The sequence below is a fragment of the Adiantum capillus-veneris genome, chromosome 3 (genome assembly GCF_014529385.1).
Source record: "Adiantum capillus-veneris isolate H3 chromosome 3, ASM1452938v2, whole genome shotgun sequence".
NCBI classification, from domain to species: Eukaryota; Viridiplantae; Streptophyta; class Polypodiopsida; order Polypodiales; family Pteridaceae; genus Adiantum; species Adiantum capillus-veneris.
In genome coordinates, this window is record NC_140933.1 from 104457407 (window position 1) to 104484576 (window position 27170).

The window sequence follows — 27170 nt, forward strand, 5'->3', positions numbered from 1 at the left end:
AATATATATGGTCGTCAATCATTAGAGAGTGTGTGTGTGGAGAGTGTCACCAAAACCACATTTTGATAAGAGCCCTATCAAAGTTAATATTAGAATTTGTTTTTAACATCCTACAATGTTCCACAGAATATAGAATAAATTTGAAGAATTAAAATATGTGTTTCTTTCCCTAGGCTACAGAGTAAAAACACTTCATAATGCCCAAATCAGATATGAAAATGTAACAAGAATGGTCATGTCAGACTCTAGATGGGCTACATGTTTTTGAAATATTTACAAGGGACGCTACAAGATGCACGTGAGTCATAGTCGATGACTAAATTTCAAAAGAGAGAGAATGTCATCAATTATGCTTTTTCTAGCATGCTTTTTATTAATCATGGAAGTTTTTAGCAAGTATCATGATTAGAATGTATTTTAGAAGTCATCTTCTTGATAAAAGCAAAAATGCTTTCCAAAAAGCGAGTGCTTTTGAACGTCTTTTTGAAGAGGACCACTTCATGATAGAGGGTTCAGTGGTAGGGTCTTTGAGAGGCAACCCAGACCGACGTTGGAAGGCTTCTAGCTTGAAGAGACCCACACACCAGAGGACTGTATGACAACACCCAAGGCAGCTCAAAAGGGCTGAGACAACAGCATTCAATAGTTTGTGATGACAATACCTTTCTCCCTGTGGAGCATGATCTTCATTAGCAGGACAAGCCTCTCATTCGGCTTTCCCCCCTCTCGTTCTTATATAGCCCATTGAACAATTCTTTTAACTATTGAAACGGTCCCAAAAAACACAGAACTCCCTTGTCATGTTAACCTGTTTACATCTTTGACCAAGTCTCTCTTTCCAAAGGAAGCGAAGTTTCCTTTGGATAAGAAACATTGCACATTAATATCCCAGAAGGAAACTGCCTACATAGAGGATGTTTGATTGCTTGATAAATTTGTAATTGAACTTTAAAAGTTAAGCCTATATAACTTGCTCAAAACACCACCTTTCAAATATAGAAAGTAACTAGCTAGTTAGAGGCAAGCAATGCAAGCATGCTTGTCTATGCAACAAGAGGCTCCAGCAAGATCTGCATCCCATTTTCTGCTTGCAAAGTTAGCACAAGCGTGGGTGCATGTCGGTAGCCAGGAGAAAGCCGGAATCGGAACTTTTGTAAGACCATACAAAGAACAGTCTTGGCCTCCAGCATGGCAAAGTTCTGGCCCACACAAGTCCGAGGACCAGTCCCAAAAGGCAGAAAAGCTGAGGGTTGTTTGCAAGCGTTCAAGACCCCATTTGCAAATCGCAGAGGATTGAAGTCCAGAGCGTCGGCACCCCACAGTTCGCTATCAACATGCAAAGGCAGAATAGGAATAAATATTCCACATCCCTTTGGTACTGAAATACCACCAAGCTTTACATCCGTGGTTACATCCCTATAGGTGCCTGTGACAGGTGGGTACAACCGTAACGATTCTTGCAAGATCATCCCTACCTGCAACAGCCACGTATGCCTCAATACAAAAATGTAAGCAAGAAGGTTTATTGAGGCTTCTTCACAGAGCTTACCGTCTTTAAATGATTCAGCGAGTCCGCATCTGGATGACTGCCGCCAAAGAGAGAAAGAACTTCTTCCCGAGCCCGCTCTTGCCATTCCGGATACTTGGCAAGAAGCATGACTGTCCATGTAAGCAGCGCCGAAGTCGTCTCATGCCCAGCAAAAAAGAAAGTCCTGCATTCATCAAGAATTTCTTGCAAGCTCATTGTTAGATTTCTCTGGCCTTCCTCTTTGAGAGCAGAGAGCATCAATCCCAACAAGTCACTTCCATATGCATCACTGGGACGACTCAAGCGTTGTTTAACAATCCCTTTCAATATAGTTGTAACTTGCTTCATTAATGACCACCGATACCGGTTCATAGCTGTAGGTACAAACCTATAAGGAAGTAAAAAATATTTCAAACCCATTGCATAAGGTTCACAAATTTTACACGAGTAATTAATTTTAGATAGTTGAATAATATTGTAATATGCAGCGGAAGTGACTGATTGATGGTGAATGCTTGAAATGAGTGCTCAATGCGTACTCAAAGTTCCCGAGTTCCTTTTACTTCATGGGAGAGATGCGCAATAGACTGGAATAGGAAGAGAGAATGATATTGTGAGTGAAGGTTCTGTGAGTGATAAAGAGAAAGAGAGAAGAGTCGAGACTAACACAGGATGGGGTACCAAACCCCCGTCCAAGGGCCCCCCTCTCTATCGCTAGAGAGGTATTTGCTTTAGATTGCACAACTGCTGATACAATGGTCCTAGATGCTGATGAGATCTTGCAGCGTTTTTGCACCAGATGAGCCTACAACACCCCATCAGCATCAGCGTTTTCAATTTCAGCCATAACCTCGCTGTACCGTTGCTGATCCAGCCATCAATACCAATGTTTTCAGTTTTCAGCCCGAGACACCAGATCAGCCAGTGTTTTCAGATTTCAGCTCTAGCCTCATCATTAGATCGTAGTTCCATGCCAGATCAGCCCTACCGTTTTCAATTCTCAGCCTTTAGCCTCGTAGATCCAAGAATCTACCAGAGATGCTAAGGTACTGTGGGTACTCGGTGTTAGTATGGAGGGTACTGACTTATGCTTGAGAAGCGACCATGGAATTAAAGCTGGGTCGGGCAATGCCAATAGAAACCCACAATTTCTTAAAATGTCATTTACTAATGAGTCAATAAAAACTCACTTATAAGAGGTGCTTCACATGCAGATAAATACCTAGGCTAGGTACTAATGCAACTCTCAGACTCTATGGGAACACTCTCCAACGTCTACACTTAGCAGACACTCGTCGTGCTCATGTGCAATCAGAGGATATGCAACTACTCTAAAGTGTCTGAGCAAGCAAGTCCTACGTACAAGCTCACAAGGGTGCCAGAACACTTCCTAGGCTATCATAAACCCTAGAAGTAGGAGTTAGCTTGTCCACATGCACATAGGGTTAGATGCGCACGTGACATCCCTTTCGAAGCATCTCTATAACCAGAAAACATGTCAAATTTAAACTATCCACCTTCCTTAAACTTTCGGACTTTCTTGCTTTTATCTTCCAGAAAGTCAAACTGGTTGGTTTTATAAAAATTCTTCTTCTTTGTGTAAAAGATACTGTCATGAGAGTCCGAACTATCTGAAGACGAGTCCTCTGTAGAACTGTCAACCACGGGGCGAGATTTAGGCTTCTTTGCCTTTTTCTTGCCCTTTCCAAAGCGTTGCTTTTTGCTTCGCTTTTTGCCTTTTTTGTTTCTTCGCTCGAGTCAGAGGAGCTAGAAGAAGAAGAAGAAGAATTGGGTACTCCTTCAAATCGAGCACGCTTCTTCTGCTTTCTTGCCTTTTCAAATGTAGACTGACGACCCAAATAACCCAGGAAGTCAGCGCCTTTCTTCTGCTTTTTGTCGTGCTTTTTAGCTTCGTTCTGCGCGTAAAAAAGCTGAGCAATTCGTGCATCAACCACCTCTTCTAATTCTGGCTCTGTGTACATCCTCGGAGTAGGAGGTTCCTTCACGGCCGATTTGAGGAGTGGCTCTGTGGTCTGCCGTCACTGTGTGTGCACCTCATTGAAAGAAGTCTTGCTCATATATTTTGCAACTTTTGGGTCCTTCGCAAAATTGAGCATCATCTTTGTTGCATCGCCGATCAATCTTTGACGCTCCATCTCTTCGAGCTCCGCCTGAGTAGGCCGAGGCGGGCCGTACTCCTCGTGTGAATCTTCATTGTGATCTCCTCCCGCATCTCCGAATGCAGAGGAAGTCGACTAATCTTTGCCTGAAGCCATAAGTGCCGCGAAAAAGGGATCGGATTTACCGTAGAAGAGAAATCGGCCGTGCTCTGATACCACTGTAACAGACTTGGACACTCCAAGTCGAGAATCTGCCGTGACACCACAAACAATCACTTCAAAACAGTTCACAGTTCACAATTGATTCGACGCTGGCCCGGCGGAGTTCCGTGCCTAGAGATATTGGCCCTAAAGACTGGCGCCCTTTTCGGTATTTCTTTTTGTATTAATCTGTGTTCAAAGTACAAGAGTGCAGACGGGCACTCACTCTCAGACTCTGCGTCCAAATGCTCTGAGTTGTGAGGCCCTGCCCACATATTTAAAGATTACAAGGGATGCTAAAAGGAGAGCCCAAAAGCTGGAAATCAAAAGCTTGTTCTCTCTCTCTCTCTCTCACAAGCTCTCTTGAGCCCATAAGCAAAGCTTTTAAAAAGTAAAGCTCCCTCTCTCTCAATTCATTGCGTAGACTAAAAGCAGGTCCCAAAAAGCAAAATTGCCGCAAAATCAGCCTCCGCAATTTCCGCCGCAAAACACGGGCATCCGTACAGCCTGCCACGTGTCACCCAGCCCTGCCGGCATATACGTCAGTATTTTTCAGCCGGTTTCTCCACGGGTCTGTCCATGCCAAAGGGTGGATGTGTTTTGCATTGGGCAACCACGTCATCAGTTTGTGACAAAGACAGTGGCTTTCTCGGTTGGTAGTGCTCCTACGCCTGACTGGCTACTAGGTGAGGGTTTCAGATGGATCCTTCCAGGGACTGCAGTTCGATACTTGGGCTGTCAGGTTGGCTTGGACTTGTCTCTTGAGCAGCAGATTGCTCCCCTCCTCCTGTCCATCAGGAGGAAGCTATTACATTGGAGCTCGGCACGACTTTCTTTGGCAGGCAGAGCTATAGTGGCCAACCAGGTGTTGTTGGCTACTATGTGGTACATTACGTCTTGTTAGATATTTTCGAGTTCCTGGATCAGCCAAGTAGAGGCTGATCAGGAATTTCCTTTGGTCAAGGTGCAATACTCAGATTTTCCGGGCCAAAGTGGCCTGGCAAGTCATCACTCTACCTTGTTCTCAGGGGGGGTTGGGGATCACAAGCCTAGCACAATAGAGCAGAGCCGTTCTTGGGAAGTTTGTTGTCAGAGAACTGCTTCCAAGGGAGGAGCCCTGGAAGGAGTTTTTGCTTCAGCGGCTTAGAGCTAGAGTGCCTCAAGCTGGAGGCCCTTGGAGACCTTCCACTAGATGGATTTTCACAGAGATGCATTTTCACAGAGATGCACAGAGTTTGCCTGAGCAGGAGACTAGAGGACCATTTTGCTATGGGCCTGCTTCGCTCCTGGGAGCAGCTGTGGAGGGGCCTGGAGCAACACCAGTCTACTTGCACGAAGGAGCGCCTGAGACAGCCCCTTGTTTGGAACCAAATGGCCAGCACTCAAAGAGGCCACTTGGTTGGTAGTAGGCCTCATGTTTCTTGGGGTCCCATGGCAGAGGGTCCAGCACGCACTTTTGGTGATTGGCTACAGTTCTCAGGTTGAGCTTCAGAGCATCCAGCTACAGGGCACTGGAGGTTGTGGGCTTGGGAGAGCTGTCCACTGGCACAAGTGCAGTGGGAGCCTAGAGAGTGGTTTTGGAGGGACCTTTTCGCCTCCGACCATCCAGGTGTCCCTTTCTTTCAGTACATTGTTCGATTGGAACGTCACATACTGGCAGCACGGGGAGAGGCTCATCCTACTGCAGCACCTCATTGGCAGGAGGAGGGTCTCACAGTTGAGTTTCTGTCAGCTTTTTGGGCGAGGTTGTGGGATGCCAGACACCCGCGGCGAGTCGCTTTGTCCCAGTGGCTGGTTGCACATAGAGCTACAGCACTGGGGAGCTAGCTCGTACATAGTGGCCTCTCGGCAGCATGTGCAACTTGTGACCAGCCTTTGGAGAGTCAGCGTCACTGTCTTTGGGACTGCCCTATGGCACAACAGATTTGCCTTCGGGTCCTTCGGTTGATGCCAGTTCTTTCCACAGCATGGCAGTACACTTGGGGGGCAACTTCTTGGTCCACTCTCACGGGCCCTGCATTACAGTTTGAGCTATCCTCCACCAACAGGATGATAGTGATACAGGGGGGTTGACCTACACTCCAGCCTGCTACAGAGCTTACTCCACAAGAGTGGTGCAGTGAGAGAGGAGTGTTGGGAGCTCGTCTGTGGCCTGAAACTATGGTGCATCTGGCGGGCCCGCTGCTTCCGCATCTTTGAGGCTCATCTTGTGCCACCAATGGAGACTGTTCAAGATTTTTGGCTAGAGCTGATCCATACTCTCAGGGGACAGTTTGAGAGACTCCACGGCAACTCCGACCGCATGCGGGAGCGTAGAGAGGCGTTTCTTCAACTCTGACGCCATGGGCCTTTCTTCACCAATGGTCCTGTCAAAGGTGGCAAAGGAAGATGCAATAAGGACAAATACTGGCTCGTGATCCGGTGGGTACCTCGACTCCGATCTAGAACACCTGCAATGCCAAACACATGAACAAGGCACACCTGTGTAGAAGAGAGATCAAATAGATAGAATGAGACAGGACATCTGAGAATGACAGAGAGAGAGAGAGAGAGAGAGAGAGAGAGAGAGAGAGAGAGAGAGAGAGAGAGAGAGAGAGATCTGGGAAAGGCTCCCCATGCTGATAACAATCTGCTCATACAAGTGACCAAGGGTGGTCCAGCATAGAACTGACATGCCAATGGATAGACCCGAGGACACAGACAACTGCGATTGCTACTGCCACTGCTAACTGCTTCTGCACACGACATCACTGACACAACCACACCCATGGGCTGGACTAGCCGACATGGATCTACCTCCTGGCAAAGGAAGAACTGGAGAGAGAGAGAGAGAGAGAGAGACGAAGGCCTCAAGGCTGCCTATGTGGCTGCCCTCTAGAGAAAGTAGGGATCTCTGCTCTCCTCGGCTTCTGACTGCTATGCCCACCGAATGGACTGCTCCAAGGAGAAGTGTGGAAGGGAATATCGGCTGCCCATCGCCATGGAAGAAAAGCCTACAAGTGTTGCCCATCACCATCGCCAGTGCTCCACAAGGCTGACCATGGAAACGCTAGGGAAGTGACCCCCTCTGGCTGAAAACGCCTGGCAGGACAGCAAAAACGCAAGGGTATGGAGCTGCCCAAAAACCCTAGGCAGCCCCTCCTCATGCCTATGGCGGCTGGCCTCCAAACTGCCCAATGGGACACCCCATGGAGGGCGCCCCTTCTAGGGCTGCACTGTATATGTTCCTAGGTTGCCCCCCTCCCCTGCCTATATAGGACACAAGCCTGGCTGCCCAACCCAGATAGCCAGCCCCACGATCTGGTAAGTCCCATAAATGGGGGGTAAATAGGAGAAAAGGGGCAGGGGGATCTGGCAGGGCAATGAACTGCAAGAGAAAGAGTGGTATAGGGCAGAAGGAGCCTATGTAACCATGGAACAAAGCCAAAACCCGAGCTAAACATGGCTGGACATGACCCGACATGAGAGTACAACCTCACACTGGCTGGGCACAGCCACAAAACAGCCCTCAATTCCTAATCTGCTCCTGGGACATACCGGAGCTACCACCGGACGGGAATATGAACTCTAACAGGTCCAGGGTGTGCTCAGATGGCACTACCATCCACCTGTGTGGCTTTTCCCTCCTCCCATTTCCTGATTTAGCCTCATTGTACATATGCTGTTTTTCCATTGGGAGAGTCTCCCCTTTTGATTTTTGTAGACCTCTCTAGTAGAGGTGGTTGTAGCCCTACGGGCAGTTTCATTAACTAATAGAAGGATCTCTTTCTCGGGGGGGGGGGGGGGGGGGGGGGGGGGAAATCAAATGCTTCAAGGTAAAGTTCCAAAATCTGAGGAGTATCTGCTAGGTCCTCCTCCTCCATCCACTTCGCATCCAATGCCGTGAATTCAACTAAGAACCGCCGAATCACTTTTCTTTCCTTATGTGCCAAAATCTCTTCGGGAACGAGTATCACCTTGCTCTCTTCCACTTCCGGTTGCTCATCAAGCTCCCCATCAAACTGGCACTTCACCACGTTTCAAGAGACTCAAATGGAATGCATTGTTAATCTTCCAAGTATCTAGCAGCTTGAGTCGAAAGGAGACGTCATTTATCTTTTCTTTAATCTGGAAAGGGCCATAATACCTCATGCTAAGCTTTGGAAAAAGTCACTCCTTTCCCTATTGTTTCCTTAGGCGTGCCTTTTCAAAACGTAAAAGCACCCAATCGTCTTTCTTTAATTTCAAGTCACGTCAATGTTGATCGGCTGCCTTCTTGTGTCGTTCTTGAGACTTCTCTAGAGCCTCACAGACCTTGGCAAAAGCAGTGTCCAAGTCCCTCATGTACTAGTCGGCTTCAAAAATCTTGTCCTTGGTGCTGAGAAAGGGAGGAACCTTCTGAGCATCTTCAATTATCTCAAATGGCACTTTCCCCGTCGAAGAGTGAATCGTGTTATTGTAGGCAAATTCCACCAAAGGCAAATATTTTTCCCATTTAGTCTTTTGATCATAGATGTCAGACTTCAACAAATCCAAAACAACTGAATTTGCGATCTCAAATTGCCAATCTGTTTGCGAGTGAAAAGATGACGAGAACTGCAACAGTGTGCCAATGTTCTCCCAAATAGCCTCCAAAACAAACTCGTGAATCGGGGATCTATGTCGGAGACTATTGTCTCAGGCATGCCATGTAACCGAAATATCTATGCAATAAACAGTCTCGCTTGACTGTTTTCTTCACTGGAATGAAATGAACTTGCTTGCTAAATCTGTCAATGACAGTCCAAACCATTGTGCCCACTCTGTGTCTTCCAGAGATAAAAGATGAAATCCATTGCAATACTTTTCCATGAGCGCGTGGGAATGGGTAAAGGCTGTAGTATTCCTTGTGCCTTATGCCTGTCAAACTTGACCTCTTAGCATACTAAACAACTACGAACAAAGTCGTCCACATCCTTCTTGAGTCTCGACCAAAAGAAATAATGCTCTACCCCCTTCAAGGTGGTATCGATGCCGTGGTGACCCGTAAACAATGGACAGTGGCACTCTGTCAAGACCTTTTCCCTCAAAGGCTATGTGACACACAACATCGTTTTCTTCATCAAGTAGCCATCCCGTATGGAATATCCTGGAACTGTCTCCCCATTCTGTATTCGAGTGAAAACATCGGTAAAATCCGGATTTGTGGCGTACTGGTCAACCATATCCTCGAAGCTTCTATGATGAATCGTGGAAATAGCCAAGACGAGGAGCTTCCGAGACAATGCATCTGCCACTAAATTTTATTGTCCCTGAACATGGACAATGTGGAAGTGAAACTGCGACAAGATGTTAGCCCACCACATCTGCTTTCCGACAGCTGCTTTTGTGACAAGAAGTAGCGCAGACTCTGATGATCTGTAAACACTGTAAAATCGGCTTTGAGTAGATAATGTCGTCACTGTGTAAGATCTTGCATGGATCACAGTCAATAGCTCTTTCTCATAAATCTAGGCTACCAATTCTGGCCTTGAAAACATTCTGCTTTCATAAGCAATCACCTGGCTGTAACACACTTTTTTTTTTTCCGAGAAAAAGATCCTTCTATTAGTTACTGAAACTGGCCATAGGGCTACAACCACCTCTTCAAGAGAGGACTACAACAACCATGGTGGGAGACTCTCCCAATGAAAAAACCAGCATATGTACAATGGGGCTAAATCAAGAGATGGGGGAGGGAAAAGCCACACAGGTGGTCGGTAGTGCCATCGAAGTACACCCTTGACCATGGTGTAGAAAGGTCCAGGACGCCAGAGTCGTAGGAAAGCCTCTCTACGCTCCCACATGCGGTCCGAGCTACCCTATAGTCCCTCGAGCTGTCCTCTGAGAGTGTGGATCAGCTCTAGCCAAAAATCGCGTACAGTCTCTGCTGGTGGCATAGGACGAGCCTCAAAGATGCGGAAACAACGGGCCCGCCAGATGAGCCAGAGTGTCAGGCCACTGATGAGCTCCCAACACTCCTCTCTCTCACTGCACCAATCCTATGGAGTAAGCTCTGTGGCAGGTTGAAGTGTAGGTCACCCCTCCTGCATCACTATCATCCTGTTGGTGGAGGATAGCTCAAACTAAAGTGCCGGGCCCGTGAGGGGGGACCTAGCCGCTGCTCCCCAAGTGTACTATCGAGCCGTGGAGAGAGCAAGCATCAGCCGAAGGACTCGTAGCCACACCTGCTGGGCCGAGGGACAGTCCCAAAGACAGTGACGCTGACTCTCCACAAGATGGTCACAAGCTGCACATGCGGCCGAGAGACCACTATGCACTAGCCAACTCCCAACTGCTGTAGCTCTGTGTGCGACCAGCCACTGAAACAAGGTGACTCGCCTCGGCTGTCTGGAGTCCCACAACCTCTCCCAAAATGCTGTCAAGAACTCGGTTGTGAGACCCTCCTCCTGCCAATGAGGTGCTGCAGCGGGGCGGGCCTCTCTCTATGCTGCTAGTATATGACGTCCCAGATGAATAGTGTACTGAAAGAACGGGACTCTTGGATGGTCTGCAGAAGAGAAGGGATCCCTCCATAGCCACTCACCAAGATCCCACTTTACTCGTGCCAGTGGACAACACTCCCAAGCCCACAGCTTTCAGTGTCTAGTCTCAAGAGCTACTGGGTCAGGATCTATGACACAATTCCTCCCACAAATGCCCACTACTCGGATCCTCTGAAAACAGCACTCTGTCACCTGCGGGGCCTCTACTGCAACTCGTTGAAGGCGTCCCCCACCCTGGAGCTCGAAGAAAAGGGATGGAACAGTCTCTGAGCAAGCCCTGACTGAGATGAGAACCTCCAGTCGTGTGAAGGCTCCCATCCACCGGGGTGCTACTGGCTCGAGAGGCGTGAGCCACTCAGCTGGAACTGACTCTGAGATGTCCTGGCACATGCTCTGCACCCCTCTCATGCCCTGTAGATGGAGACCCTGTACCTCCTCTGACAAACCTGTGAACTCTAGCAGTCACCTAAAGAGCGCGTTGGACCCGCTGCCATGGGACCCCAGGAAACATGAGGCCGACTGCCAACCAAGTGGCCTCTCTAAGTGCTAACCATGGGGTTCCAGACGAGGGGCTGCCGTAGGCGCTCCTCCATGCACGTAGGCTATCTCTGCTCCAAGCCACGCCGCAAGAGCTCCCAAGATCGAAGCAAGCTCACAGCGAAGCGGTCCTCCAGTCTCCTGCTCAAACCAACTCTGCGCATCTCTGTGAAATCCATCTGGTCGAAGGTTGCCAAGGGCCTCCTGCCTGAGGCACCCTAGCACGAAGCCGCTATAGCAAGAACTCCTTCCAGGGCTCCTCACCTGGAAGAAGTCCTCTGACGATGAACTTCCCAAGAAGGGCTCTGCTCTGTTGTGCTGGATCAATGATCCCAAGCCCTCCCTGTGAACAAGGAAGAGTGACGACCTGCCAAGCCACTTTGGCTCGGGCTATCTGAGTGTCACGTCCTGACCAAAGGAAATTCCTGATCAGCCTCTCTACCTGGCTGATACAAGAACTCGAGAAGATCCAGAAGAAGTGATGTACCACATAGTCGCCCACAACACCTGGTTGACAACTACTACTCTGCCAGCCAAAGAAAGTCGTGTTGAGCTCCAATGTAACAACTTTCTTCTGATAGACAAGAGAAGGGGAGCAATCTGTTGCTCGGGAGACAAGTCCAAACCCACCTGACGGCCCAAGTAACGAACTGCAGTCCCTGGGGGAATCCACCTAAAACCGTCTCCTTGCATCCAATCGGGCACAGGAGCACTACCAACCGAGAAAGCCACTGTCTTTCTCCAGTTGATCAGTGCGCCCGATGCACAACAGAAGGTCTCCAGAGCCTGCTCACACCTGTGAAGGTTGGCCTCCTGGACATCTAAGTACAAGGCTGAGTCGTCGGCAAACTCAGCGTCCAATAGCTCATCTCCCCGAATAGCTAAGCCCCTTAGACCAACCTGCTGCGACACCAAAAACCTGCTCATCGCCTCCACATAAGACAGAAAGAGGAAGGGAGCAAGAGGACAGCCTTGTCTGACCAAGCGTGTAAGCATGAAGCGATCACCTCTACCTCTTGCCAAGAGTATCTGACTATGAGCATGTCTGTACAAAGCTGACACCCCTCTAATCCAAGCATCTGAGAAGCCCATCCTGCGTAGAGTGCCCTCTAGAAAGTCCCAGTCAACTCTGTCGTATGCCTTCTCAAAGTCGAGAAGAAGAATCACGAGGTCCTTACCACGGAGCCGTGCCAAGACAGAAGCCTCCCAAAAAGTAAAGATGTTGTCAAGGATACTGCGTTCCTTGACAAAACCTGTCTGAGTCCCATGTATAAGGCTCTCTAGAAGTGGCTGAATCCTCAAACTCAGAGCCTTGGCAAGAATTTTGTAGGCTGAGTTGAGGATGATAATGGGGCGCCACTGTCGAATCTCATCCAAGGAGTCACCCTCCTTGGGAATGAGGTAGATCAGGCCCTCACTCATGCTGTCAGGCATCACTCCTGTGTTCAAAATGTACTGAAAAGCACTACAGAGATCTGGGCCAAGCAGGTCCCAGTACTCGAAGAAAAAACTGGGAGTCAACCCATCCTCATCTGGACAGCTACCACGGGGGAGGGCCCTAAGAGCTGTGTGCAGCTCCTCAAGCTGAAGTGGCAGCTCAAGCCTCTGACACATCTCCTTAGTCACAAGACAAGGCATCTGTGCCCAAACCTGCTCCCTGCATGCATCCTGACGCTCTGACTGGGACTCTGCAGACAATAACTCACGGTAAAAGTCAGTAGCAACTGCACGCATATCCTCGGGCTCAGAAGCAACTGACCCGTCTGGCCTCCTCAACTGATTGACCTTGGCATGCGAGTGCCGAGGTCCCACTGCCTCAAAGAAAGCACGAGTCACTCTGTCGCCCACCTGGGTCCACTGAGATGCCTGTCGGTGAAAAGAAAACTCATGTCGCCTCTCCTCTGTGCTAGCAAGCTCCTGTCGAGCCTGCTGTAATTGCTCCTCCAACCAAGGACTGTCTGGATGCTGCTCCTGCATCCTCTGTAACGAAGCAATGCCCCGTCTGACGCTGCTCCTTCTCTCTTGCTGCAGCCCGGCGAGCCAGAGACTCCTGGAGAAAAAAGCGGCTAATCTGGGCTAGGCTTGAGGCCACTCTGTCAACAGGAGACTCCTGCATGTCCAAGCTCTCTGTCCAGAGAGCCTCTACCCGCTCTCTGAGTGTTGAGTCCAACAAGACTCTCTCTGGGATGCAAAGCATCGTGCTCCCACTCCTCTGCTTGTCTGCCGTAGAAGCGATCTATCCGCGATAGATTCACTCCTCCCACTCTGCGGTCCGACCGAGAAGGCAAGGCTGTCTGGGGGCCTCACAAAACCAGAGTGCTGCCAAACATCCGAAACCCTCAAGAGTCATACAAAACCTCTCCCAAGCTGCCAGCTCAACTCCATGCACTATAGCATGGCTGCCACCAATCCTGTCAGAAGGGTCCTCCAACATGTTGAAGTCCCCTCCTATGCACTAGTGTTCTGCCTACGGCGGCAGAGACTCAACTATCTAAGACCAAAACTCTGCACGAGCACTCGCCACATTGGACGCATAGATGTTCAGGAAACCCACTAGGCCATCCTGAACCTGCATAGTAATCCACTAAGCCCTGCCTGGCACAATAATCCCTCTGCCCACAATGGCCTGCTGCTGCAAAGAGTCCGCAAAAGTCATACATACCCCACCCTCGATGCCTCCAGGTCCAAAAGCAGCTGCCCAAAAAGTATCATATCGTCCACGCAAGAGCTGACCACAACATCTAATGTGGCTCTCACACAGATGGTGCTCCTGAAGCATAAGGAGATCAATCTCTCCTCCCACAAGGCAGCGCTGAAGCTCCTGATGCAGTCGGCCCCGCTGACGCTGAAACTGGGGCCCACCTAGTCCCTGCACGTTCCATGAGACGATCCTCATGAGGAGTGAGAGAGAACAGATGCTGCCGTAGCAGCTAGACGGGCTATCTTCGAGGCTGGCTTGGATGGGGAGTAATCCACATCCGAGCGTCCTCTAGATAGGCGTGACTGCATCGAGTGCCTGGCCCAAGCCCAAGCAGAGCGAGCCGTACGTAAAGCAACCTCCTCTGTCCAAGAGTCCTCATGAATGTATACATAGCATGGCAAGTACTGTGTATTGGCAAAGAAGTAAACCACAATGTGTCTACATCCTGCTGAATCTGGAGGTGTCACCGCAAACTTGGCCAATGGCCACAAAGTCTGGAGCGTGTCTGTAACTCCTAGTTCTCCCATGTGGTGAGAGAACTCTAGGACCTGTGTGTGCAACCATCCCAACACTGAGTCGAGAGTCCACTCTGTCTGGTCCCTGCCGCAAAGGGGGAAGGAGAAGCCAACTGTTGAGTCCAAGGCCTCTGTCCCCCTAGCGGCAAGGAACAGAACATGGACCCTAAAGCAGGCTGCCTCATGGTCTGTTGAGGGGTCGCCGAGAAAACGAGTGAAGCCGTAGTCGAAGAAGTCCCATCGGCGTCGGATGTCAATGCTCGTCAGACCACGAGGGATAGCTGCAAGGGAAGATGTCTGTACCTGCAGAGAGGGTCGCAAGAAAGGTTGTCCCTCTCTCGCTAAGCGACTCGTGGCAAAGACGTTGCCAAGAGATCTCCTAGCCGCCGGAGAAGACCCTGCCCCTTGGGTCGATTGTGGAACTGAAGCAGGAGGGGAGGGGAGAAGGAGCTGGGGAGAGCGGTGGAGAAGAGGGGCGGGAGGGAGCGGCAGAGGTAGAGGGGCAAGGGGAAGAGGCGGCGGGAGCAGGAGGCGGGGGGGAGGATGAGGAAGAGGGGGGGAACTCTGGGGGGGAGGGGCTGTCAAGGGTGAAGCTGGGGTGGGGGCTGGAGCAGGGACCTCATCCTGCTCAAGAGGACCAAACCGGTTCCCCGTGGGAACCCACTGCTGTTGAGTAGGCGCCTAAGGACCACTCTGAGTGTCAGGCTGACGATGTGGCCCCTGTCGTCGTCTACCACGGGCCTGCTGCCATCCCTCCTCCGCTGGAGCCTCAGGCTCAGAGGGTGGCTCTGCATGTGTGCGTTGTGTCTGTCTGTGTCTGCTGGCCAGCCCTTACAGGCTGGGGCTGAGGCTGTGGTGTAGGTCGAGGCCTCCTCTGTGGAGAGACCTTCGCTAGTGGCCCATCTGTCGACAAATGAAGCACTGGTTCGGGAGGCCCGAATACTCCATGCTCTGTCTAAACCAACCCCCACTCACCCGAGGCAGAAGAATAACCTTCGGGAGCGTGTGAGTGTCTCTGACCAAAACGCGAACTGAGGGAATGCCAGCCGCCTTGGCAGATACTGAGGTTGCCGTGCGAGGTGTCTCCGGGACATGCCCAATGGCTGAGCCGATCCTGGACAAAAGTGGTAAGTACTCCCTCCGCAAACTTGGAAAGCAAACAGAGATGGGGATGTTTACCTCCTCTACTAGAACATCCGAAGCAGTGTCGAAACCATGTCTCCACTGTCGAAAGTGGCCACGTGCTGCTCGGATGGTCAGTGGACTCATGGCGATGACCTTGGACGCCATCTCGGAGGTCTCAAACTCGATCTGGTAGTAACCTTGTCCGAGTATCTGCACGTCCAAGATCTTGCCCACCTCTGCGAGAAGGCGGGCCTGGAGAAGGTCACGCATCTCTCCTCTGCTAGGTCGGGTGCCGAGAATCTTGCAGATGACAGAAGTCGCCTGCAATTGCTCTACCTCTGCGGCAAGGCTCGCTTGCTCTGTAGGCGAAAGAGCAAGTCAAATGGTGGGCTCAGCGGGGTCGGGCGAGGGGGCTTCGGACGAGTCCCTCTGTGGCGGAGCTGGAGTCTCCATCTGTGTATACTGCTGTGGCGAAATGAACGGGCGGTGAAGAGAAACTGCAGACGAGCGCCAAGCACTTGCCCAAAAAGACAATGCTACACGAGCCAATATGCAGGAAGGGGGGGGAAGGACGGAGCAGCCGGGTAATGTGCGGGTGCGCAAGCGGGATGGGTGGGGGGGGGGGGGGGGGGGGGGGCGGAGGGGGGGAGGGCAACGCGTAGGAAGGTAGCGGGCGGCCCATGGGGCAGCGTGAAAACAGGGGGGGCAGCGGGTGGGCTGTGGGGCAGCGCGCAAGAGCGGCGGGGACGGGGGGCAGCGCGCAGGGGTGGCGGGGGGGGGGGAGGCTAGCGATGGCGCAGCACGGGGGGGGGAGGGGGGCAGCAGTAGCGAGCGGCGCAAAGTCAACAAAAAAATATGGCCGTAACACACTTGAACACCCCAAGTCAAGATTCTACCGCGACACAGTAGAGATTCACTTCAAATTAGTTCACAGTTCACAAGAGAGAGAGGACACGGCCCGACGTACTTCCGTGCCAAATTATGGCCCCAAAGACTGGCGCCCCTTTCGGTATTTATTTTTATATTAATCTATGAGCAAAGTACAATTGAGACCCGCAAGTGCTCGCTCTCAGACTCTACGTCCAAATGCTCGGAGAAGTGAGCCCCTAAGGCCACTTATAAACATTACAAAGGGTTGCTAAAAGCAAAGCCCCAAAAGCAGGTAATTCAAAAGCAAACTTCCAAAAGCTGCCAACAAAAGCTGTCAACATAATTTGCCGAAAATCCGAACGCTGTCAACGGAAAAAAACACGTTTCTGTACAATTGCCACATCAACCTGTCAGCACAAAAAGAGGGTGTCCGTACCATAGTTATAGGGGACGGGGGGGACGGGCCCTAGGGCCAGGAACGGAAGGGGACACTGTGGGACGGACGGATTTCGGGCCGGACGGGCGGGTCACAGGGGGGACAGACCGGGAACGGCCCGAACGGCAGGGGTCGGACGGGGTCGGCCGGGAACGACTGCAGTCAAGCCGAAAAAAGTGACCGTTTTTAACAGATCTGTGAAGCCCCAACTGCCACATTTGGGAGGCCTTGGCCCTTGGGAGGCTATAAAAGGCTCCCTTGGGCCTCTTAATACTCATAGTCTCATTCCAATTTGCAATTTCCCTCAAGCTCAAGCTACTCAATGCTTTCCTCTCTACTCAATGCTCATTGCTCAAGCCTCATAGCCTCATTGAGTCATTGCTCAAGCCTCAAGGCTCAAGCTTGAAGCATGACCATTGACTACTCTACACTCTAGTCTCCACTCTCAACTCTCTCCCTCTTCTACCCACTTTGAAGTTTGAACTTTGAAGCTCTCCTCTCCCTCTTCTACCCACTTTGAAGCTCTCCTCTACTCTCTCTCCACACAAGCTCTCCTCTAACTTCTAAGCTCTACTCTCTCGAGTCTCTCCACCATCATGTCATCTCAAGCCAACTCCACTTCTCAAGCCGGTTCTTCTCGAAGGAGGCCCGCCATGCAAACGTGGTCGTGGTGGGATGAAGTAGACTTTAGCTCGCGTGGCAAAGGTGGCGGTGCAAGACCATGGACGTGCAAGCTATGCCCATACAAGAGAACGGGTGGTTCAAACAAAGTGCGAGCCCATCTTCTTCATGAACCCGGTCACGAGGTGAAGTTTTGCCCTCATGTAGCTCCCGAGAAGAGGTTGGATCTTCTTGAGAAGCTCACGGTGTATGAGGTTGCGGAAGTGGACAAGAGGGGCCGTTTTGTTGCCGTTGATCCCTCCGCCACGGCGACACCGCGAGAGCAAAGGGAAGCCAGCCTTGACAACATCTCTCGAAGCTTCAAGAGCCATGCATCTACACCGTCCTCTTCCGTTCCGCATCGCCAAACCACTCTCAACGAAAATTGGAATCCTAAATTGAAGGAAGAGGTGGATAGGTCGGTTGCCCGATTCTTCTTCCACGACCACATTGCCTTCCATGCTTCGCGGTGAGTTTCCCTTGGCATATACACATTGCAATCTTCCATTTTGTATTCATAATGGGTTATAACTTCTTGACTCTCGACTCTCGACTCTCCATACTAACACAACATGCTCTATTTTGTGTGGATAGGTCTCCATACTTTCGAACCATGGTTACGAAAATAGGGGAATATGGCTCCTCTTATGTGCCACCTTCATCGGAGAGGCTTCGCACCACCCTCCTTGACAAAGAGAAGCTTGCCGTGGAGCAAGCAGTCCACGCAACAAAGGATTTGTGGGAGACCAATGGCGTCTCTCTCCTTGTAGATGGATGGAGCGACACCCGCAAGCGGTCCATCCACGGGGTGGTGGCCTACTCTACGGGGGAGATGTACTTTGTGGAGTCACATGATGCATCCGATAGTGGCAAGGTCGCCGAGATGCTTGCTGCGGAGTAGACAAGCACCATAGAGATCACCAGCCCGGAGAATGTCCTTTGTATGGTTGCAGATGGAGAGGCGTCAAATAGGGCAGCCGGAGCTATCATTGAGGGCATGTATCCCAGCATCCATGTCACATTTTGCATGGCGCATTGCCTCAATAACCTCCTCAAGGACATAGGGAACTTGTCATGGATTTCACCCACCATTGGTGACGCCTCTCGAATTGTCTCCTTTGTGCTCGACCATCAAAAAGTGCGCCATGAATTCTCAAAGAGGAGCCACTTGTCCTTGCTCAAATATTCAGAGACAAGATTTGCATTCAATTGGCTTATGCTAGACCGCTTGTCTACATGTGGCGGAGCCTTAAGGGGCCTCTTTCTCAATGATGAGTTCCAGGCCATGCCGGAGTCTACATCAGCAGTAGGATTGAAATGCCGAGAATGGGCCGACGACGCCGCTTGGTGGGAGGAGGTGAAGACTCTTAACGCCATGGTCAAGCCTATTCTACACCTACTTCGAGTGGTGGATGGCTTGCAACCATGCATTGGCAAAGTCTACGAAGCCATGGATCGGATGATAGAGGCACTTGAGAAGCTTGTGCCTGACCCTGTTCAGTATGCGGAGATTCATGGCTTGTGTGAGTCGAGGTGGAATGGATACTACTCTCCACTTCATGCGGCAGCTTATGTGCTTGACCCTGAGTTTCAGGGAAGGCGTCAAGAGACGGACAAGGAGGTGAGCAAAGGATGGCGGCTTGCATTGGAGCGACTTGAGCCTAGCAGTGACATTAGGCGCAAGATTAGAGACGAGCTACTCAACTACAGGCAAAAGAAGGGCTCCTATGGATGTGTAGATGCACAGCTTGATCGCAACAAGATTGGCTCGGTTTTGTGGTGGGAGGACTATGGAGGAGATGGCCCACATTTGCAGCGCTTGGCTGTTCGTGTCCTTAGCCAAGCATGTACCACTAGTTGCTTGGAGCAACTATGGAGTGTGTACAGCCACATTGCCTCTAAGAAGAGGAATCGCCTTGGGGTTCAGAGGACCAATGATTTGATGTTTGTGAGCGCTAACTTGCGCATGCTTGCCAAGAGCGTCACACACAAGGCAGATCCTTTCATTGAGTGGGAGATGGCACAAGAGAATCCATCTATGGCCGATACTCTTTTGGAGGAGCTAGAGGAGGATTTCGAGCCTCAATGCGAGCCTCCCGAGCCCTCATACATCGCTGACGACCTCGACTACAACGACGATATGGAGATTCAGCAGGCGAGCACTTCTTGAGTTTGATGATCATTGATCACTCGACTCTCGAGTCTAGACTCTTGAGTCTACGACTCTACCTACTACATAGCCCTTTGTACTTTTTGTTATCCTTGAGGCCTCAGGCTTGTCCTAAGTCCTTTAGGCTTTTTGACTCTTGAGCCCTTGTGGCATGCACTTCTCATTTTGTATCCATTGATCATCGATGTTTTATTAGCACATTTCAGCCTATATGACTCGTGTTCTTAGGTCTATTTAGTGTAAATTTATGGTCAGAGTGATGCTCTATGTGCGTGGCATGTGTGTAGGTCAAAAAATGCCAAAAAAACTCTCTTTCTTTTTTGCCGTTCCGAACCCCGTCCCCGTTTTCTGACTTTTGCCGTCCCGTCCCCGTTCCGACCCCGACCCGCCGTCCCATGTAACTATGGTCCCTACAGCCTGTTGTCCAACCTGCCGACGCATTTTTCGGATGGCTGCCACGTCAGCATGCTGTGTGTATGTCCGGGTGGCTCTGCCACATCACCAGTTTGTGACATACCCTCCTCTTGAAAGAATTGTAATCGCCCTCGATTGCGCCTGCAAAACAGACAGAGGCCATGAACTGTCTTGGTAGACACTAACTGTTAGTACCGACGCACTAGACACGACACAAGACAAATTAATTCCAAATCTCAGACCATGACCATCAGCAACGTATTTAGTAATCGCATCTAGATCCCTTCCGGACCTCAGTAATGCCCGATTAACTAATCATTATTGCAATCATGTCTATAGAGATTTATAAGACCGAAATGCTGCCTAGTATGCTTCAAACATCTTAACCTTGGTGCACAAAATAGGTGAAACCTTTTTGCCACCCTCAACAGTCTCATATGATGCCTTCCCTGTCGAAGTGTGAACAATGTCTTTGTAAGCAAGTTGCACCAATGGTAAATACTTCTCCCACTGAGACTTATTTTCAAAGATATAGCACTTCAACAAGTCTAAAACCACTGTATTGGTTATCTTCGACTCTCTAATATCTATCAGTCTATGGATGAAACGACGAAGAGAATTTGAGGATAGTACCAACATAATCACACACTGCTCTCCAAAACAAACTAGTAAACCCGGGGGTCTCTATATTAAACAACAAATGTAAGCATCCCATGTAACCGAAAGATGTACGAAACAAACAACTTTGCCAAATGATCAGCCTTCACTATCTTTTTCACTTGTATAAAATGAGCATGTTTGATGAATCTATCCACAGTAGTCCAAATACCATCATGCACACTTTTGAGTCTTGGGAAGATCAAAGATGAAGTTCATTGCTATACTCATAACAAGCTTGGACACCCAAGCGAGAAATCAATAGCAACACACGAATAGAATTGCAACAACAGAACTTGAAAAAGAAAAGTTGACACAATGCGGCACATATTTGCTTCCAAATGCACTGGCCCTCTACAAACGGCTACCACACTGATTTGTCGGAGCCACCCCCAAGGCTTCCTTGTAAAGCTTACAAGAGCCCCTAAACTGCTTTTCATCTACTAAAAGTATTGCCTCGAAAAGCTCCCCAAAAATTTTCACGCGAAACTGCAAGGAATCCTGGCGTACAGCCTGCCTCATGACAGCCCATAAATCGCGATACAAATCACACTAGTTCCTTCTTTCCAAGCTTTTCCCAATGCTCACACGAAACAATAAAGGCGTGAACAAAATGGACCCTTGGTTGATTCAACTTTGAGACCTGTCAGAAAATGGTCTCATTAAGTTTTCAGGGACAAATGCCCCTCGGTTTAGCAATAAGTTATAACAACTTCCGAGGTTTCCAAGCAAGGAGCAGAGCCTTTGTGATGTAACCCCAAGGTTGCGGGTTCAAGGCTCTGTCATCAACTTCTCCATTGGGGAAGTTGTTCCCATGGTACAGCCCCTTGTGGGTGTGATGTGTACCGCAAAGTCCGGTTGTAAAACACAGAAATCTATGAAGTTCTCGCTGCTGCATTCCCCCGTGCTGATGGTTTTTAAAACAAAGGAGAAATAATGCACAAGAGGGTAACCTGTGAACTAAAACTTGTGTTTCTTACGCATGATAAATCAGAGAAAAAAATGAACAACAAATTGGTTAAAAAATGGCAAAAACCCATTACATTTCTACTGAAAAGATTATCTTCTCTTCAACAGCAAAGATGATGAAAAGCAGAAGCAGATGATGAAAAAGAGTACAAACAGACCTGATTCCAGGAATAATAACAGAAAACGTAAGCTTTGACATCAGAACCTGTTGCTGATATTGTAGCAGAGAAACTTGCTTCCCTTCGGCATAGCTACTACCAAATGCAGTATGGGCAATGATGTTGGCTGCCAAAGCGTGAAACTCTTTGAAAGCATCAATTTCCTTGCATGCAGATTCTGATTTCCATTTCTCCAACATGGCACTTGTCAAGTCCACAATTGTCGGAACCATTCCCTGTCAAAATACGTGCTATGCATCTCAGCTGTTTTTTAGCCGAGATTATCAACATGTGTGGTCAATTTAGCCAGAATGGTCCTGTACCTTCAACTTATTCAAAAAAAATGCAGGGCTCACCACCCTCCTGTGTTGTGTCCACTTCTCCCCTTCCAGAGTAATAAGCCCATTAACCAGTACGTCCTGCAGTTGAACAGGAACATTTGGCTTTGCATAGTGACCAAACTTATTAAACAACACCTCTTTGCAAAGCTCAGGATCAACAACAGCTAATCTAGCCTTCCACCCCAGCCAATAGAGGTATTGCTTGCCTGCAGAAAAAATTCCATGGTTTGATCAATTGCATGCCTTGAGGAAAGTAAGCTGAAAGCAACAAGGCAACCTATCAAAATAGTCTTATTAAGACAAGAAATTAAGCTGAAGAAGAAGAAAAAGAAGAGTATTTGGAGCTGAGAACACACTGTCAAGCTTGTAAATCTCAAAAGTATTTCATTATGAACATCATTCATGCACCTTGCAAATCCAGCCCAGAAAAGATTGCCATTAAGGGAGTGAGCAAGCAAAAGATCTGTTATAGACATCATTTGAACATTGCAATTCCAGCTCAAATAAGATTAAACACTATTGACTTTGGTACAAACAACAAAGACCTGTGTGTGTGTGTGCATGCGTGTATGTGTGTTTGAGAGAGAGAGTGAGTGAGATTAAAAATTGATTCCTGTGCAAGAGCTCATGAATCCAGTAGCACAACATGCTCTCCATGTCACAAAATGATGACGTGGCAGGCTGTACGGACAAGCAAAACTGACTACAGGAGACCCTCAAGTTACAAATTTAAAGGCTCCAAGGGCTCTCACGAAAGCTGTACTTGAAAAGCTTAAAACTCAAAAGCTTCTTGGCCCAAAAGCAGCCAACGGAAAATGCGAAATCCGTATTCTGCCACGTCAGCACCTATCAACGCATTTTGTGGAATCCACGTCAGCATGTCAGCGCAACTTGCGGGTCACCCTCGAACTTTGTACTTTGCTCAAGCATTAAAATAAAAATAAATACCGAAAGGGGCACCAAGGCCAATACCTCTGGGCACGTATCTACGCCGGGCCGTGTCAATTCTATTGAGCTGTGATTAAGTTTTGTGAAGTGTTTCTAAGTGATTCTCTAGTGTGTCGTGCGAGATTACGACTTGGGGCGCCCAAGTCCGTTATAGTGGTATCAAAGCTCAGCCTATTTTCCTTCCACCAGGAAATCCGATCCTTTTACTGCAACACACATGGTTTCAAGTGACGAATCCCGCAAGAATCAGACCAACCCACCCGACAACTCCAAATCGAGACAAAGTACGGAAATTCTAATGGACAGTGGCCGGATCCTGACGATTCAGAACAAGAGTACACGCCACCATGGCCTTTGGAGTATGAAGGAATGGAGATGCAACATAGATCGACACTTGTGCTAAGCAAATGCTCCAATATTCAAAGGATCCCCAGTATGCAAAATTTTTGACCACGCATCCGATTGACGAAGTGCGTACTTGGTGGCGTACAACCATCAACTCACCTTTAAAGTTGGTATTGAAGAAACCACCTGTCTCGCGGATGTACACTAAAAATGAACTTGACAATGTCATGGAACGACGAGTCAATCAAATATTGAGGACCACGAAGCATTCAAAGAAACGCAGCCGAGGAGCAGACTACCCCGGTTATTTGGTTCGTAAGTCTTCTTTTGCAAATGACGAAAAGCCAAGTAGCGTATACGCTTTGAGGGTGTCCCGAGTTCATCCTCATCCTCTTTTGATAGTTCTGACAGCTCTTCCTCTACTAATTCCAGTGATGAGAACCGAAAGGGAAAGAAACGACGGAAGAACCAAAGACATGGAAAGAACAAGAAGGCCAAGAAAAGCAGATCCAACCAAAGATCTCGGGAATTTTATGACAAATCTGAGGAGGATTCATCCTCTTCTGAGAGTTCGGATTGGTGATGACCAAATGTTTTATTCTAAGAGGAAGCACTTTTATAGAGCCAATCAATACGACTTTCTCGAGGATAAGAGCAAGAAGACCAAAGAATTTAAGGAGGGTAGACAAGCACTAATATTTGATACCTTTTCAGGTTTTCAAGATGCTCACAAGGCCCTCGCTTTTATTCAACAGTTTGACATAGGTTTTTTTGGAGGTCGCTACTCAGAGTACTCCATGATCAAGAGGGCAGCATCCTATTTGAAAGAAAATGCATGCACATGGTGTCATGGATGCTTGAGAGTCAGTCGCTGCCTGCATCATCGTCTGTGTCATCGCCTACATCATCGCTAGAAGGATCTAGAAGAATCTAGAAGGATCTAGAAGATTCTAGAAGGTTCTAAGAGTATCAAGGAGATTCTAGAAGCATGGAGAAGATTCCAGAAGAATCTAGAAGTTTCTGGAAAGCTCTAGAAAGTTGAAGAAGGATCTAGAAGAACTAGAAGGATCAAGAAGTTTCTAGAAGCTTGGAGAAGATTCCGGAAGAATCTAGAAGTTTCTGGAAAGCTCTAGAAAGTTGAAGAAGGATCCAGAAGGTTCTAAAAGAACTAGAAGGATCAAGAAGGTTCTAGAAGATTCTAACCTCCTCAAGGAGAACCTAGAAAGTCCTAACCTCCTCAAGTAACCTCCTCAAGCACTAGTATAAATAGGGGTCTTGGGCCACAAGCCCCTCAGTCTTGCCAACACCAGTTGTGAGGCTCCTATGAGGAAATCCCTCTTGTTCAAGTCTTGTCCTTGCAATCAAGCCTTGTCTTATACTCAAGTCATGTAATCCAAGTCTTGTATCTAGCTCTCTTAATAAGGTATTAAGTCTTATAATCAATATTAAGCTTATCATCAAGTCCAAGTTCTTGTACATTGTGAGCGCCTCCTCTTGCTCTCTTCTAGCTCTATACGCGCTCATAACACATGGTGGTCCACTTTTCTATTATGAAAAGAAGCAACAACAAAGTGGCTAAAGTTCAAGCGACTTTATTTCCTCATGGCTCACTCAAGAGTACGAACGTGATGTGATTACCGCTTGGAATCAGCTTTGGATGACCAAGGGAGATACTTTTAATCTTTATTGTGAGAGATTTTGGGATGTTCTTCTACCCGCCTCATCTTTCAAAAAGATTAGTTTTGAGCAGCAAATCGAGCGATTTTGCTTTGGATTTTCCAAAGAGATACGAGATTACTGCTTATTACAGAAATCTGAGTCCATATAGCAATAGATGGGACATGCTAAGCAAGGGTTTGCTATGCATTCAGGTAACTTGACTTATCCAACAGATCAACTTTCAACAAATGATGACAGAAGAGGAAAGAAAGATACACGTCCCCGATTCACAGAGGAACAGAAAACCGAATACCTCAAAACGGAAAAGTGCTTTGACTGTGGGGAACAAGGACATATAACTGCGCGGTGCCCCAAAAAGGCACAAGAATGAGAACGATCGACACACCGAAATATAACTGCGCGAGGAGATACTCGATACTGGAAAGGAAACTGAAAGGGATATTGATGTACTAATGACCACCGAAATATAACTGCGCGAGGAGATACTCGATACTGGAAAGGAAACTGGAAGGGATATTGATGTACTAACACTATTCTGCTTCACAGAAACCTACATTAACAGGTACTATGGTCAATTCTGCAATAGGGCCACTACAATATAACATCCATCGCCCCATCTCCTGGGGGATAACATAAATCAAACCCTCAGTAAAGCTGAGAGGCATCTCATCAGAGTCCATCACATGCTAAATCTTTGACGAAGGCCATGGCCAAGAAGATCTTGATACCACATAATGAAGGCAGAAGTGAGAGGGCCCACAAAGCATCAAAAAACCCAACACCTTAGAAGACCAGGTTAGTCGCATGCTATCTGTACTGATGTTAGCCCACAGCTCAATCCTACAAGCATCATCACCTTAATTTTATAACACTACACAATCCATAGCTAGCCAACGTCCTTTGCAAATTGGTGGCCAAAAATAATCCCAAAACAGTCTAAATTGGCTGGTCTATTTTGTAATGGAAAACATTCTATGCCAGATGTGCTCTTTATATGATCATATCAACAGATGTACCATTACAAAATACAACTTATAGGTATGAGCGGCTTTGTCCAGAGTACAAGCAACCACAGTGGAAGCAAAGCTTTCCAGCAATCCTAGACAAAAACAGGACTACTAAAATGTAACTTTCTACAAAGATATCTTGTGTATACACCTTTCCGCGCACACTACCTTAATGCAGCCTATGCAAGGAATATGTAACACAAGAAAGAATGTTAAAACACTCCCCTACATTTGTAAGCATCAATCACAAAACCATTTCAGAGCAATATGAATCTCCAACTCTCATCCTGAAGCTATAGATAAGAGGGCGATGATAAATTTCAAGCGCTGCTGCCTATGTGGCAGCAGCCATTGCCATTAAAAAACTCAACATTGTTTCAATCAACGACGACTGCTAGTGCCACGTAGGGCACTAGCACTCGAAATTTAACCGCAAATATAGATAAGGGCATACCATACTTCTCAGACCATATGGAATAATCAGGCAGGACGCGAGGCATGATATTGTGAGTGACGTGAGGCAAGGGAGAGGCTCTGATGGCCTTCATCATGGCGGAGATCTCAGGAAAATTACCCACAAGGAGGCGGTAAGAAGGGCCGCTGACGCCTTGAGCTCTCAAGCATCTCTGAATGCGCAAAGGCTCCCATACAAACAAAGAGAGCGTCTTGTGTAGAAACGAGAGAAGAAGCAAGAGTAGCAGAGCCGCTATTGCCAAGATGGCCATGGAAAAGCGGTCCAGAGTTGCAGGCGAAGCAGAAGAAGCTGGGCTTTTGTAGCTCCATTCGGGCCGGTGTCTGCTCTACGCAGACGTACGTTCCGGAGTCTGAAAAGTGCTGACGTAAGTAGACTGTAGTGCAGTTATAATTTTCCTATCATACAGAATATAAATTTTCAACAAAAAATTATGAATTTCATTATTAGTCCAAATTTTGCCTATTTGCAAGAAAACTATAAACAAAATGTCGGGGAGACAGACATTGGCGCTCCCTTTCACTCTGATTGAAGAAAGAGAGAGAGAAAGAAAGGGTTCTAGAGAGAGAAGGAAAGGAAGAAGAAAAGAGACTATAAATTAAAAAGGAGAAAAATGAAATATACCTTCCAAACAACGGAGATCCGTTTTTGAGTGCTGCATGTGATTTGCCACAAATTACCTCGCAAAAAAAGGGTAATTATGTCTAAAAATAATAAAGCAATTCATCTCCAAAGCCTACATAAACAACTCAAATTCTAGTTTTAGCATCTTCTATCGATAGGCAATCAGTCTTCTTATGAAAAGCTACAATT

General features: G+C 48.2%; 1 protein-coding gene across 1 annotated transcript; it reads right to left on the reverse strand.

Annotated features, from left to right (window-relative positions):
• Window positions 1-744: 744 nt before the first annotated feature.
• LOC147461438 (cytochrome P450 709B1-like) lies at window positions 745-26670 on the reverse strand. Its single transcript, XM_086508999.1, has 5 exons — window positions 26340-26670; window positions 21888-22111; window positions 21565-21800; window positions 1550-1916; window positions 745-1475 (listed from the first exon to the last, which is right to left on the reverse strand). The coding sequence occupies exons 1-5, from the start codon at window positions 26608-26610 to the stop codon at window positions 1044-1046; spliced, it is 1530 nt and encodes a 509-aa protein (XP_086365125.1). The 5' UTR covers window positions 26611-26670; the 3' UTR covers window positions 745-1043.
• Window positions 26671-27170: the final 500 nt, after the last annotated feature.